General features: G+C 40.1%; 1 protein-coding gene across 12 annotated transcripts in view; it reads right to left on the bottom strand.

Moving 5' to 3' along the window:
* Positions 1 to 7,293: 7,293 nt before the first annotated feature.
* The window catches only part of RUFY3 (RUN and FYVE domain containing 3), a 71,940-nt gene continuing 63,269 nt past the window's right edge, over positions 7,294 to 15,964 (bottom strand). For 4 of the 12 annotated variants that reach the window (XM_036021728.1, XM_028505713.2, XM_028505714.2 and 1 more), the window contains 5 exons: positions 15,075 to 15,174; positions 13,402 to 13,466; positions 11,123 to 11,150; positions 10,077 to 10,145; positions 7,294 to 8,712 (listed from right to left, as the gene is read on the bottom strand). In XM_036021728.1, the coding sequence (XP_035877621.1) occupies positions 8,569 to 8,712; positions 10,077 to 10,145; positions 11,123 to 11,150; positions 13,402 to 13,466; positions 15,075 to 15,174 (406 nt within the window). In that variant the 3' untranslated portion in view covers positions 7,294 to 8,568. Of the gene's footprint in view, positions 8,713 to 10,076; positions 10,146 to 11,122; positions 11,151 to 11,399; positions 12,376 to 13,401; positions 13,467 to 15,074; positions 15,175 to 15,964 lie in introns of those variants that run through there. The other 8 variants (XR_004902205.1, XR_004902216.1, XR_003684088.2 and 5 more) reach the window with 8 other exon arrangements.

The raw sequence follows: 15,964 nt of genomic DNA, 5'->3' as shown, positions 1-15,964 counted from the left end.
GTGTTACTACTTAGATGGAAGTGTGTTTTCATATGTGTGTTCTGAGCTGTGAGACTGGTGTCCAGCTGTGTGGTTATTGGAATGGGATCTTTTTTCTTTCCCTTTAGCAGTAGGTATCTAATTTTGTTATTGTCCATTTCCTGTGGAAAAAATATGTAGGTTCTTTCAGGATTGGGGTTGGTGAGGAATCATTTGCAGTTACTTTGTGTTAAAGCTAATGATTTTCATTTGCATATCAGAAAACAGTAAGAGCAAAAACCTTAAAATGTTGTGTGGTGAGTCAGCTTGGAAGGCTGTATCTTCTTGCCACACTAGTGGCTGAGTTCTCAGTAAAAAAGGTTCTTGGGACATCATCTTATGAATCATATACTTTTCTGTCCTCCCTATGGGTAAGTTATTGCTTATAATTAAGGCTACCGAATGAATGATTGCTGACAAGGGAAGTGTAAAAAGCACGTAATAGAATCAAAGTGATCTTTTATTTCTATCCTAACAAAAGACATTTCTCCCAAAGTTTGACAAAACTGGGTTGTATATCATTTGCTACTGAAATAAGTAATGGCAGTGATTTTCTTTTCTATTTGTGTCTTTATAACATCCTTTGAGGTAAAGCTATAAAAATAGCAGGACTGGACGTGACCATGTTACCCATCTCCTGCTCGTTGGCCAGCTACTTCTCAGGCAGTGGCAAGGGGGGCTCTGATACACGGAAATATACCAAGGAGGGAATTGCCGAAGCTTGGGATCTAATACCCTCACTGACACTGGACAATGAAGCTGAACCAGAGTATTTGTCCCTCTCTGCTGGGTGAAGGATGCTCCTGCCAGGTGGGAGGGGAGACTGAGTCCGCCATGGGGTGGGAATCAAAATCCTCGCTACCTCTGCAGCGTGGGGAGGAAAAATCAGGAGAAAGCCACTTCTGCCTACATGGCATTTTGAGGCAAGGACCCTGCTTATTATTAGTCAACATGCCCTATTGGCATCCTCCGCCCTAAACAGTCCCTCAGCAGATTCCCTTTAGGGAACTTTTCTCTGGGTTACATCCTATTCATTTTGCAATTTAAAACATTCCATTGTTTTCAGAGTTTCCCTTAAATTATGGGGACGGATTTACGTTCAGCTGGTAGGACCTGTGTGATGAGTGGAGTGCTATTTCAGCAGTAGAGGCAGGCCTAAGTTCCAGGGGCTTTCTAAAGAATTGCTCTAATGTAGGAATGGAGTTTTCCCCGATGCAGCGGATTAGAAAATAATCTCTGAAGTTTGTAGGAAGCTGCTATAAACATTCATATGTAGGCTTTTGTGTGTACATAACATTTCAGCTCATTTGGGTAAGTCCCAAGGAGCGGGGGTGCTGGATCATATGGTAAGACTATGTTTAGTTTTCAAGAAACCACTAAATTATCTTCCAAGGTGGCTGTACCATTTTGCATCCTCACCAGCAGGGAGTGAGAGTTCATGTAGCAACTCATCCTTGTCAGCATTTGGTGTTCTCAGTGTTTTAAGTTTCTGCTATTCTAGTAAGTGTGTAGTGGTGTCTCGTTTTACTTTCTAATTGATGTGGAGGGTCTTTAAATCTATTTGAATCTGCAGACTGTCTTTGGCGAGATGTCTGGATCTTTTGCCCAGTGTTTTAGTTGGGTGGTTTTCTTAATTACAGGAAGGGTTATCGATAAGCAGTTTTATTTGCTTCGTAAGCCTTGATGATATGAAAACAAACAGTGGGATGATTTTTTAAATTGTTTATATTTGTTTTGAAGGAAGTAAAATTGTAGAGATACAGAGGGGTCTACAGTCTCCCTTCCATCCTGTACTTCAGCCACTTCCCTTAGACAATGCTCAGCAGTTTCTAATGTAAACTTCCAGTGATACTGTATAGGTAAGCAAATGTGATGGACACTTCCATTTCTTTTTAAAATATATAGTGTACTGTACTACTATTCTGTACCATTGTTCCGTACATTCTAAAGATCACTTGATACCAGTATACAAAACCCTTCCTTATTTTCTAAGATGATTGTGTAGTGGGGATGTGTGCAGTTGAACCTGACCCTTACTAATGGACACACAGATTGTGTCCAGTCTTTGCTGTTACAGTGCTGAATTGCCCTGTATAAATTTGTCATTTTGTGCATACATGAATTTCTCTGTAGGATCAGTGGTCAGGGTATGTGCACTTGTAATTTATATCAAATCAAACTGATATATTTTTTCTTAGTTTGCACCAGCAGTGTAAGTGCTCATGTCCCCACAGCCTCACTGACACAGTGTATTAACCACTGTTCTTTGCCAGTCTGAGAGGTTGAACACACGCCCACACGCAGTGGTGGCCTGTCGTGAGGCAGCACTTCACGTTTAGGGGTTCTTGGTTACCTGTTCTGTGAATTCTTTTCATCCCCTCTCCCATTTTTCTTATAAGCCCCATCATATCCTCTCCTGGTTTTTGCTTATAATCCCCATCTACTTACCCTCATGAAAATTTTTTTCATTCTCATTAATTTTAAAGCAAAACCAAACATATGTATTTTGGTTTTATTATCTGTATTTCAGTATACATCTCTTTAAAAATGACTTTAAAAATAACATCACTCCTAAAAATCCTAATTTTTTACCAAATATCTATCTGAAATGTCCTTTTTTAAAAAAAGTTTCAGTCAAGGTCTAAACCATCCACACATGACAATTGGGTAATGTGCTTCTTTCCCTTGCCCGTGACTTTTAATATATAATTTCAACCATGTAGAGAAGTTTAATTATAAGCATACCTATACCTATCATCTCAAGACTACAAATAATATTTCACCATATTTTCTTGATATCTGTGTATCCATTCATCCATTTTCTTCATGGGTGTCAAAGGTGTAAATGTCTGTATTTGACTCAAGCTTTTGGGCATACATGTTGATGACTTTCTTGTAAAATTTACAGTGAAATGAACAAGTGTTAAGTGCACCATGTGATGAGTTTGGATGTACAACTTGTAACCCAAACCCCTAGCAAGATATGGAATGTTTCCATCACGTCGGAAAGTTTCTTTACCCAGTTCCTCCCTGCACCTCTCTCATCCCTTCTCCCTGTTGGGACTTGGTTTTCACCACAGATGAGTTTGGCCATTCTAGAACTTCATAGAAATGGAATCATACAGTATGTATTCTTGTGTAAATTTCTTTTTGGCACGTTTTTAAGATTCACGTGTTCGAGCTTTGTTCCCTTTCATTGCCACGCGGAGTAGTAGTCCATTGTATGAGTATGCCACTATATAACTTCCCACGTGGCAGGTGAACAGCTGGTGGGCAGTGGCTGCTTATCGTTTCTGGCTATTACAAATAAAGTTGCTATGAACCTAACCTCTTGTGCAAGGCTTCTTGTGGACCTGTGCTTTGATGGTTTCTTTTGAGCAAGTATTTGGCAGAATATCCTGAGTTGTAAGGTTGGTATATTTTCAGTTGTACTAGAAATTGACATACGTCTTTCCAAAGCGGTCATCCTAGTTTAGATGCCACAGACAGCATGAAAGTTCCAGTAGGTCTGTAGCCTCACCGTTCAGTGGTGTCATCCTGCCATTTTAACTGTTCTGTGTGTGGTGGGATCCCTTTGTTTTCATTTGGTTTCCTTGACAATCCGTGATGTTGAGCATTTTTTCATAAGCATTTGAGCCACTCAAATTTAGTGATAGAGCACCTATTTCCTATTTCTTTTAATCTACATGTTTCCTCTTCTGCAGGGTCCGGTACAGATAACACCCCTTTTTTATTACAAAATCCTGGGTGCTTACAAAATCATAAGCAAGTAATTCAACAACATCATACTCAAGCACACCATAAGACATTTTAGGTGAAATGTTCAAATTCAAACTATAAATTATTACAGCTATATTATTACCCTACCAACCACACTCAAGCAGGCCTGCTGGACCCTGTATTTCTGAAGAAATAAGGTTAACCTGTAGAGGTTTGCACAACCTGAATTTTGCTGATTGCCTTTCTGTGATTATTGACCACTTTTCTGTTGTTTGGTCTTTTTCCTAACTAGTTAGCGGGAGCCCTTTATTGCAATGAACTACCTTTAAATTATCCATCTCTACCCCTAGTTTGTCACTATGTTTATTATGGTAGAAACTATTTTTATGTGGTGAAATTCTTCAGTCTCCCCTTTTATGGCTTCTAGGTTTTGTGTCAGAATTAGGACAGCCCAGCAAAATGATTTCAGAAGCACCTGGTGATAAGGCAGGAAGGAAAGCATATAGCCAAGGGAGACTGTAGAATATGGATGGATTCAGTGAAGCTCATGAGGGTCACTAAGATACATTTAAGAATAAGCTTTTCAAGTGATCCAGACTAATCTGAATCCCATAGATGACTGCACAAATATATTCAAAGACTTGTCCCAAAACGTACCTGGTTTTAATTGAAATAAAGAGGCTTACCCCCTTTTCTGCCACTTGATAATGACGTTTGGGAATAAAGATCAAAAGCAAAAGAGAAACAGTTATTCACGATTTCCGACAGATCGGTGTAGTTCCATTCACTTATTGTCCCCTCAAGAAAGCAAATAAAATACAAGTGATAATATCGGGCTAGTTTTTAACCTGTTCTAATGTAAAAGTAAGTTATTTGTGATAAGTGAGTATGAGTGATAGCTATTGTGCCAAAAAGCAGCACCCCAAAATGGTAAGGCAGCCCTGTCACCTGGAGACGGGCCCAGCGTCCCTGCTACCTGCCGGCGGGAACCCTGAGTGCTGGCTTCCAAGCTTGCTTACCTGCTAGGAACGTGGCATCCTCCGTCATGCTTACAACTGGTGCCTGGCTCTTGCTATCAGTTTTATTTCTCAAGATAACAGGTTGTCTTTGAATAAAGTTTGTCATATTCTTAGTATAGAAATTGTGCTAGTCAGATACTTGATTTCTGACTTGGTAGACTGACGGTAGATGTTTACAAAAATCTCATACCAAAGTAATTAATGTGTTAACAAAATCAGCTGTCCAGAATGTTGAGACTGACGGAAGACCTCAATAATCGACAACCCCCCAGCCAACAGATATCTAAGAATCATTAAGATTTGTCCTGGGAGAACATTTGGGGAGGGGGGTATATTAGGTTATTCGAAAGGCGTTTTGCTATAAAAACACAGCCACTTATTTCTGAAATACAATTGTTTAAAAAGGGCTGGCAGTCTCTGTTGAGCAAAGCTGAAGTGAGGCCGTGGTAGTGGCCCTGAGAGCTACTTCAAAATCTCTAGGCCAGCCCTGGCTGGTGTGGCTCAGTGGATTGAGTGCCCTTGGATTCCCAGTCAAGACACGTGTGTGGACTGCAGGCCAGGTCCCCAGTTGGGGGTGTGCAAGAGGCAACCGATCAATGTCTCCCACATTGATGTTTCCCTCTCTCCCCTTCTAAAAAAATAAAATCTTTAAAATAAAAAAATCACTAGGCCATACCTCGAGTTCTTTCACAAAATAGTTAAATTCTTTTGTTTCATCATACATTTTTATAACTTCACGATAAATAATGGACCTTAGGCTGAACTGTAAGTGTGACTTCAAATATTCAGACTAGGGAGATCCTCAGATTGTATTTGGATTTAGGGAGTTTAATCAACCTCTATTAGGTTAGATCTGTAGTGGTTTTGAGTATGAAAGCACTAATTTATTTAAATAAACAGATATACAAAAATGTTGCAAAAATAGAATTCCTGTATATGCCTCACCTAATTTCCCTACGTTGACACATTGCTGCAGTACATTTGTCACAATTAATGTTGGGTGTCACTCAGTTTCCTTAACCTCAGATTTTTTTTTGGATGACCTTGACAATGTGAAGGGCAACTGTCAGATATTTCATAAAATGTGCTTGAGTCAGTTTTTCTGAGGTTTCTCTCCTGGTTAGACTGGGTTGTAGTTTGGGGGAGGAAGGACACAAAGCTGTCATCCTCACATCTTATTAAGGACTCATGTGACCAACATGACTCACCAGTGACACTGAATTTTGATCACCTGGCCCAGACAGCATTTGCTAGGTTACTATAAAGTTCCTTCTTTAGGAACTTTAGGTGAAGGGATGAAGAAATACTAATTGGTAGGTACGAGATAGTCACAGGAATGTAAAGCATAGGGAATGTGGTAAAAAATATTGTAATAACTAAGTACGGTGCCAGGTGGCCGTACTTATACTTTCTAAAGTATACGATTGTCTAACCACTTTACTGTACACCTCAAATTAATACAAAATGTTTAATGTAAACTGTAATTGCAAAATACAGTTCCTCTTTTTCTCTTTTCATATTCTACTTTTTTTTGAAGCAAGTTATTAAGCATGATCCACATTCAACAAGTGGGGAGTTAAGCTCCAGCTTCTTTTTTTAAAAGATTTTATTTTTAGAGTGGGAAAGGGAAGGAGGGAAACATCAATGTGTGGTTGCCTCTCGTGTGCCCCCTCCCCCGCAAAACGGGGGGCCTGGTCTGCAACATGTGCCCTGACCTTTGGTTCGCAGGCCTGTGCTCAGTCAGCCAGGGCTTGGCTCCCCCTTCTAGTCCTTTGGTCCCTATGTCTCTTTACGACAGTACCCCAGTTTTGATCACTGAAGCTTTGTACTAAAGTTTTCAAATCAGGAAATGTGAGTCCAAGTTTGTTCTTTTTAAAGATTGTTTTGGCTATGTGGGCACGCCTTAAGAGTCCATATGGATTTTAGCATGGTTGCTTCTATTTCTACCATTGCTACTATATTGGGATTTTGGTAGAGATTACAACGAATCTGTAGGTGGCTCTGGGTAGTACTGACATGTTAACGATATCAAGTCTTTCAATTCATGAATGTGTGGTATCTTTTCATTTATTGTATCTTTAATTTTTTTTTCAGCGATGTTTTGTACTTTTCAGTGTAATAGTTGTCTGCCTTTGGTTAATTCATGCTGATGCTGTTGAAAATGGTGGAAAGCACAACTTTTAAGGAAGATAGGCTTAAACACTGAGTCAAGGTATTTGAGACCCAGCCCCTTGTTTCTGTGGGCTGCTGCACTAGTAACAGATCTTTAAAGCTTTAAAAAAGGCTGAACAGCTTATTTTCAGTTCAGAATAAAATCTCGTGTCTAATTACTTATTCCATCTTACAGTCTATGTTACAGAGCTGCCTGTTTGCAATTTAATTTGAAATTATAAAATAACTTATGCTAATTTAGGATAATTCCCCAAATTATCTGCAGCACCTAGAACACAGCTGGCATATTGAAGCCAAACATAAGGAGGATGAGAATCACAAAAATAAATATTATTTAAAGGGGAAAAAAGACAACAAACTAGGCTAGAATTATTAGATTTTATTTTTCCTTAGTACTCTTAAAACTCAGCTTCACCAAGTAACATGCCAGACTTCCGAAATAACAACTCTCCCCCAGGCTGTAGCCCTTATACCGTGGTTCCAGACGTTTCCGCCCCAGAATTCTAACCTGGTTACAGAATCTTATCTTCTGAGGTTCTATGTGCAATCAAACAATCTAGACACGCGTAACAGTAGAAACAGCATACACCATTTCTTTCCTGCCCTTGCTAAGTGCTCTTCCCTCTTGCTCCGGCAGCACTTGTTGCTGAAAGAGGTCTGAGTAGGGCAGTCTCCAAGAGGCTTGTCTACCAGTTCTGATTCTTGGCTCAGAGCAAAGGATCCCTTAGTCAAGAGAGAATTTAACAAATATTCTAAGCTCATTGTTCTCTGCCATGGACATTAAATTGTTTTACGTAAAACCTGCTTTAGTTTTGCTTTCAATACTCCCTATCTGCAAAGTCAAATCCCATCTTTAAAACTAACAATTTGCGTGATGACTTGGAGAGGAGGGAGGGGTGGGGAGGAGAGTCGGCTGGTTTTGTAGTAGGAGGCTCTGAAGAAGGCAGGTACTTACTTTTCAAGTCATTAAGGGGAAACCAAGCAAATGCTCCTCCACCTTGTTCTGATAATGAAAACGCCTGCAGGCCAGGGCCAGAACATTCTAGTCCTGAGCCTACAATATATTACAACATTGTTTTAAGTGCATTCAGAATTTATATTACTCTTTACTTTCTTTTCCCTGAGTTTGGGTTCACAGTTTGGTAGAGATACTTTCAAAGAGGTAGTAAGTGGGGTTGAAGAGGAAACGATGTTTATATCTAGCAGCACTTGGGAAAATATGTAATGTCTGTCGTTTTGATCTTAATTAACATTTATCTTTCCCCCTTGAATCTACAAATGTAATAGAGGAAGATGATCATTTTCCTTTTTATTTTCTAAGAACTCTCTTCTATCTATGCAGTATTACCACTATTCACAAAAATGAATAGCCCTTCTGCAGACATGCTATGAAATGACCTTTCAAAGTGGGGTAGTTTAGATTTAGAAGAGAGAGGTTCAACTGAGTAACTTTTATTCATAGTCATTAGGGAAAATGGGCAAAATTTCCAACACCCCCAATCACTGCCTTTTTCTCCCTGAACCCAGTTTATTTAAAGCATTTCTATCAACTTTAGGCTGATTCTAAGGTCTGGACTCTAGGGAATCCTGGTATCTAACACAGGTAGAGACATCCTGGTCCAGGTCTTGGCCTCCAGCCTTAGGATGGGCTGGTGGAGTACTGCTTCATCAGATGCTTGTGGCAGGGATTGCAAACTCGCTCAGGCTTGATACTTGAAGGAAGAGGCAGTTCATTTGTTGAACAGGCATTACAGAAGTTTCCTCTGCAGTTCTTACAAACATTCTGCAAGGACAAGAGGAGGTTAGGTGGGGAACAGAAGGGATAAGGATGCACGGAATATAAAAGACCAAACACTGTAAACGCTCAATGTCTAATCAAGTATTGCCTGAATGTTTGTTATGCACCAGAAAGTTATCTGACCAAGTATAATTTCTGCCTACAAAGAAGCTTACAGTCTACTTCTTAGATTTAAGTGAGGCAGTGCTACAGAATTAAAAAAGAACAAATGCACAAATTCTTTATCTTAGAATGCATACTTTCATTCACTATATCACTGTTAGGTGGGCTAATTCTAAAAGCAGTCTGCAAGTATGTAAGCACTCTGCAAGTAAGGCAGGCAGTGACACAGCAATTCCTCGCAGCAAAGCCTGGGAGGAATTTTCCTGACATTGTTACTTCACATGGGTTAGAACAGACAGGCCAGAAGTAGAATAGCAGTTTCTTCTATATTTCTATAATCACAGCTTTCAGTCCTCTAAAGGCAGCTCGTCTTTATCTAGTTCTGCGAATTTAAGAGTAGGCTGTATTATAATTTTCTTTGTTAAATTTCAGCAAATCACAAATAGTGGCAGGCAGTTTATAAGCCTGAATTTGGGCAAGCCTCCTCATCTCTTCCAAGCACTTGTTTCTTACAGTCACCGTCCATGACATTTCTTGAGACTCTACGAGGAACCGAACACCAGATGAGACTTGGGGGACAGGGGGCGCAAACAAGGCACTGGTCTGGCTGTTTCACTCTGCCTGCTGTAGGACAGCAAACTGGGAAGGGGCTCGGGCAGACACCCTTGAGGATCTGAGGGGGAAACAAGTGCTTTTGTTTTTGGAGAGAGCTCATGACCCTCTGAGGCTGTTTTCCCAAATAATTCAAAGAACCCTCCCCAAACCTATCTCATCCAAGCTGGATGGACTACTGGAAGGAGTGTAGACATTGGAGCCAAAGTCAGGATGCATCTGGGCTTCGCCACTTACTGGCTGAGTAACTTTGGGAAATGCACCTGACGTCTCTGGGTCCACACTTTCTCATCTATAAAGGGATGGGTCCACACTTTCTCATCTATAAAGGGATGGCACGAAGGACACAAGCTTCACAAGGACAAGGACTGGGTCTATACTTTGTCCATCACTCTCTTTCTAGCACAAGAAATATTTACACATTTATGTTCATGTTAAATTATTTTGTTTATTTTAATGGGGATTTACCGACATGACTTAACATGTAGACTGATAAAAACAGGTACACAAATGCTCGTTCCTTTTACTTTTCCCCATTCTCTGCACTCTCCACAGCAAAGTCCCTATTACTGGACGGGGACAGTGGCATAAAGGACACCCCTGTGAAGAACCTGTTCATTTCTCACCACTATTACCTTTGTTGTGCTGCCACCTTCCTGGCATAGCTGACACACCTGTGGCGTTTCAGAGAGCAGCAGCTGATCCTAAACCACACAGCGAGCCGGTTAGTTTCTCTTAGCCTCAGAAATGTTAATTTCAGAATACACATTTTTTAGTTACAAAATTAATATAAACACACTGCAGACTATCTGGAAACTCATAAATGCCATATAGTCCCACCACCATATTAATAAAGTCTGATAATTCTACCATTAGCCTTGGTGCTCCCTTAATTTTCCTAATCAAGTTAACATGTGACTTTACTTATAAAAAGAAAAAAGTATATAAGTGTAAAGAGAAAAAAAAAGCCCCACCCCCCTGCTTTACTCCACCATCAAGAATGGAAAGGAGTGGGCTTCATTTTCTATAGTAATAAGTTAATGATAGGGGTCACTCAGAGGCATTTATCATCTTTCTCATTGGGTTGTCATACACTATTTGCAAAGTATTTTACAATCATTTATGTCTGCTTATTCCCAAGTGATTGAAAAGTATTTTTCTCTCCCTTTTATTTTTAAATATTATTTACTTTTAGAGAGGGGGAAAGGAGAAAAACATCATTTGGTCACCTCTCTCATGCCCCAACCAGGCGGCGGTGGTGGGGGGAACATGGGTGGCATCCAGGCATGTGCCCCGACTGGGAACCAAACCAGTGACCTTTTGGTTCACAAGCCAGTGCCCAAGCCACTGAGCCACACCAGCCAGGGTTCCCTCCAGTTTATACAAGGAAAACTAAGGGAAAGGGAAAGGGAAGACACAGGGTGCTCTCTTAGGTCCAATTTCTTAAGTATCAAAGAAAATTTCAAATAAGAAGTGAGAAGTGTTGTTCACTCAGCCCACTGCTCAAAGCTGTGCCGCTCCCAGTGAGTGCTGCGCTAATGCGTGCTCGGTCAAGACATTGTTGCGAGGCCAGGACACAGTGCATCGCCCATCTCCCCTGCTGCCTTGTTTACAGCCAGGCACAGCACAGCCAGGCCAACCACAGAACTGATACAAGACATTTTTCAGGAGACGCAGTTACCTGTTCATCCACAGGGTGAGACTGCAGCCTAGAATCGAAAATTAAAACCAGTAAAAACAACAACTTAGTATATTTTCATTTGTATCATTTCAAACGCACAAAAAGTGCAATACCATGGTTCTTTTTTATGTTGTTGGAAACAATATAGTCACTAATCTTGACCTCCAAGGAGAGGAAATTTTGGTTGTTAAACCTATTACTAGAATCTAATCCTTGACCTACAGTATGGTTCCTATTTAAAAATAGATTTGGAGTTATATTGTTTCCTTTTTACGACCAAGCAAATAGCATTTATTTCTCCAAACTTGTAAAACTCCAAATGGCCAATGCCAAGTTTTCCTATCTGATATTACAGGAATCTATGCATTATGTCATGTATTAGTCCCCTCTCCCTAATAATGTTAAAATGTGAACTTTAGCAAATTGGCCAGGGAAAGAAATGAATGGGACTGCCACAGGCAAGTACCCATTCAGAGGTGCTTCATGAGACCTGCCGAGCTAACTCGGATTTTCCCAACTTGATATAGAACTTAAGAGGAAAGAAAGGTCTACTTTCCATTCTAGAGAAAATGTACCACAGATCTACAGTGGTTACATTCTCTTCGGTTGAGTGGCAGTGTGACCACCAATGTGACCTGGTTTTCAGCTCTTCCTCATGTCACAACCCTAGGAAGCCTGGGTATGTTTTAGGACTGCAGTTCTGGCCAGGACAGGCCATGGAAGCAGCTGTTATGTAGTACAGAGACAAAGGGAGCAAGATAAGTAGAAGCAACTTGGGTATGCCACAGGGCCTCTGTGCTTCTTAAGCTTTCTCATTGGTAAAGTAGGAACAGATTAAACTTTTGTAAAAATTAACTTTGTAAGGAAATAATGAACGTGAAATGCACTTTTCAAGCTGCAGAGCACTATGCAGATATAAGGTAGTATTGCCTTAGTTTCCCAGGGCCTAAACCAGAGCCTGGTGTGTAGCACTCCTGATTGTAATGCCTTGTTGTTAGCCTAAAAGGCACTTCTAAAGTCCTGGTTAATTTTAAGGCCTGTTCACTTCCACGGTGCAGGCTGTGCCGATGTGTCAGCAGGATGTGTTTACGGTTATTCCTGCCTTTGGAATCACTCTGGCCTTGGTGGTGAGGAAGAGCAGTTTAGGCTGAGTACCTGTCTGATCAGCCTACTGCTGCTCTGTGTGATTTTTCTTCTCCAACAGCTGTTTTTGCTCTAGATAACACACAACCTCATTCTTAAGGCATCAAAGCCTGGATGGGGGCAGATGCCAAAAATATACACTGCATGGTTCTTAGAACCCTTCTATGGTGCCTTTCTGTGTTTCTAACATTTTGTTGTTGTTGTCATAATAGACTTTAATTTTTAGAGCAGTTTTAGGTTCTGCACCAGAATGGTGCATGATGTTATAATCAATAAACCTACATGGACATGTCACTAAAAATCCACAGTATACCTTAGGGTTCGCTCTTAGTTTTACATGCTATGGGTTTAGACAAGTGCATAATGACAAATATCTATCACCATGGTACCATACTATTATTACTGTCCTAAAAAAGCTTCTGGGCTCTGCCTGTTCATCCACCCATTCATATCCCCTAGCCCCTGGCAACCACCATCTCCACAGCTTTGCCTTTTCCAGGATGTCAAATAGTTGGACCTCCTTTTTCCTTTTTAATGCAGTGGCTCTATGTCATATTTTGTTATATTTCTACCGGCTAGAATGATGGTCAATTTCCTTGAAACAGTTCTATGCTCTTCATCATAGTGAACAAATCAGATGAAAAATGAAGAAAAGGGAACAAAGTGCAACTGTTTGAGACCCTTACAAGAACAGAAATAAGGGCAATTAGAGGATTTCTTTGAAACAGAGCTGCCTTTAACTTAGCACATAGGTAGGAACGAGTCATACTCAGGTGCATTTAAGTCCCTGAGAAATGCTGTGACTTGTGCTTCATTTTCTTGTGACACCAAGCAGAGATTGGAAATAATCTTTTCAGTGATAATTTGAATTTGGAGATTAACTAGGGAAGAGTCAGAGGACAGCATGGTTGCCCTTCTCATTTCTGCAATGGACTAAGTGGGTTTGGTTTAATGTGTTATAATATTTATTTGCTTTATTATTTATTTACTTCCTCTTCAAAATGTCTCCTAGAATATCAATATTACAGGTTGGTGTCCAGTCTTGTGTCATTGCCATTGTATATCAAAAGCTCCCTCTTTTTGCCCACCACCCCAAAATGACTTTGTATCTTAGTTAATACTTTATTAACAAACACCTGTGGCTTTCTTCCAGGGGCTTTTTTAGTTTAACATTTTCCTCTTGAATTTTGTGCTTCCCATCCTGCCAAAAGAAAACAGCCCGGTTTACTGATTATTCAGAATGCTACACAGTGATGATGCTGCAGATATTTTTTTTTCTTAGCTTGGGTATAAAGCTAAGCAGCTTTTTTTTAAGGAAAGGAATTTAACTTTTAAGATGTTTTTCCTCATTCTTTGCTACAAGTAGTTTTTTTAACAGATTATTCTATAGAGTTTGCAACAAATTATTTTTAGAGTAGATAGTCTCTTTATTTTTTGAGATTCAAATGAAATTCAGAATGTATACTATTTACTTGCAAAGTGGGCAGAAGGTCTCAGTTATTTCTTAGACCTGCCGGCTGGGCTCTGGGAAACCGGTGACACCAAGCAGGGCCACAGCCAGCGGGCTGGCTTCTACAGCCTATACAGCTCAAGGAGCTTTCTTCTCTGAAGGACCAATACAGAGTTCCAAACTGCACTGCTTCCTGTGCTCTGAGGCCCTGCCAGTTCTTAGAGACAAATTCTTTCTGTGGCACACACTCTGCTTCCTGCCTTGAATTGCTGCCTATCAGCCTCCAAAAGTAGAACGTGTGTTCTTAGACCACTTAAGTATCAAGGAGAGGCGGTCAATCTGGTGTTTACCCTGTGGGAAGCCCTACTGTGGGGCAAGTCCAGACAGAAACCTGAGTCCTCACTGGAAAGACAGGGTGAGATAGGCCAAGATTTTAGTAAATCTCGGTAAGCCCTTATATTTTATGTTTGCTAAACTGAAATAATAAAGACAGCATGCCACATAGTGGTCCTTTCAATGCTTTAAATCAGTTGTAATGAGTACTATATAATAAATTCCCATCATCATTCTTGTCTACTCTCCAGTAAATTTGTAGCAGCAGCAGCAGCAGCACACTCTACACATTTTAAATAAGCAGCTATAAATTTGTTCTGCTTTGTTGCATATAAATGTACAAGAAATGTAATTTTTCCCTGTGCCTTTCACAGAAAAAATATTTTTCATTTGTATATTTTATTATTTGAAGGGGCTGGCTCTTGTTTTCTGGGTCCCAGAGACGATCTTGCCCAGTGGCAGCTCCCGCACCACTTCAGGCGCCGAAGGTCCCTGTCCTCAGACTGCTCTGTAGAAACTTCTACTTCTGCTCCTTAAACCACTTTACATGACAACTGTCCCTTCGCCAAGCCTAGTTCCGCCTTTCTCTAGTTTACCCAAAAGAAGTACCTTGAGTATGCTAAAACTAAAATCATCATGATTCTGAAAAAGGTGTACAGATGTAAACACACATTTAAGATAATTCTGTTAAAGGAGAATTCAGGTTTGGGGAAGGATTACTATACCATATTATTAAAAACATTAGCTAGCAGCAGAAGTCCAAGAAACATACAGTTGTTAAGATACCAAAATAATCTTACTTAAAAAATTAAAAAACAGAATAGGGTCACTGGGAAGCATGGTTATTAATCCCCCGGATTCCACATGAAGTCAAGTTAGAGCACCTGGGAGGGAGACTGGGAGTCCAGCTCCCAGGTGCGGACTCCAGCTCCAGCCTGGAGCATGGGTTCTGTGAAAGGGAATTTTCTGACCATCAAGGTCACCTCTAAGTAGTACATAAATGAACAAGGCAGTAGCAGTTATTACCGTTTTGGGTTCTGGCTTCTGGAAATCCCTTCCTGGGATGCTCCTGTTGTTCTGTGACCTTCTTTCTCTTTCCTGTTTTAGCTCTAACTCAAGCTGGTTCCTGGGGTAGGTGGGAGAGGAAAAGGATGAACAGCTAGATCCTCATCCTATAAAGAACCCTTTTCCTCAAGTTTAATGATTAAATTCTTCATTAATACAAAGTTACCATATATAGGGAAAACTAAGTCTTAAAGTAGTAAAATACAATATAATAAAGCCAGTAACACCAAAACACATATAACATGTTTAGTCTTTAGTCTTTCTTAGTCTAAGAATGTGCTTTAGGATCTCCCAGTGCCTGAGGGTCACCACTCAATGTCAGTATTTAACATGGACTCTTAATGAAGAATTGCAGTGAACTGAATGACAATTAGTAGTAGGATTTACTGTAACTGAAAGACAGTATTTATAAATTTTCAGCAAGCTACAGTATGAAAGCACTGATACTGGAGTCCCATTTCATTTTAACTGTCTCTGTATAGTTACAGTATTCAATCCCCAGTCACACTTTTGACCACTAGTGTCCTCAGTACTATGTGCTTTTATAGCAAATGACCAAGTTCTACGTGTTTGAAGTCAGTGGCTTTACCACAGAATAGTCTTGTTTGAGAGATAATATGTATGGGTTTAGGGCTCGGAGTCAGCGAGAGACAGGTTTTTAAATTAGAATGTATTAGCTTAATTGTGTGAACCTGGACAATTTAATCCCCTGCAGGAAATAAGATCACCTAACTAGTAGGGTTGATGGGGAGATATCAGGAGAGTGCATGTGAAGTGCTTAGTAAAATATTTTGCACACAGTAAGGATTAAGGAAATAGTGTTATTATTAGTGTTGTATTGGTTATTAATT

This window comes from Phyllostomus discolor, chromosome 1, assembly GCF_004126475.2.
Source record: "Phyllostomus discolor isolate MPI-MPIP mPhyDis1 chromosome 1, mPhyDis1.pri.v3, whole genome shotgun sequence".
NCBI classification, from domain to species: Eukaryota; Metazoa; Chordata; class Mammalia; order Chiroptera; family Phyllostomidae; genus Phyllostomus; species Phyllostomus discolor.
Note: the sequence above shows the minus strand (reverse complement) of the source record. Positions and strands in the feature narration are given on the sequence as shown.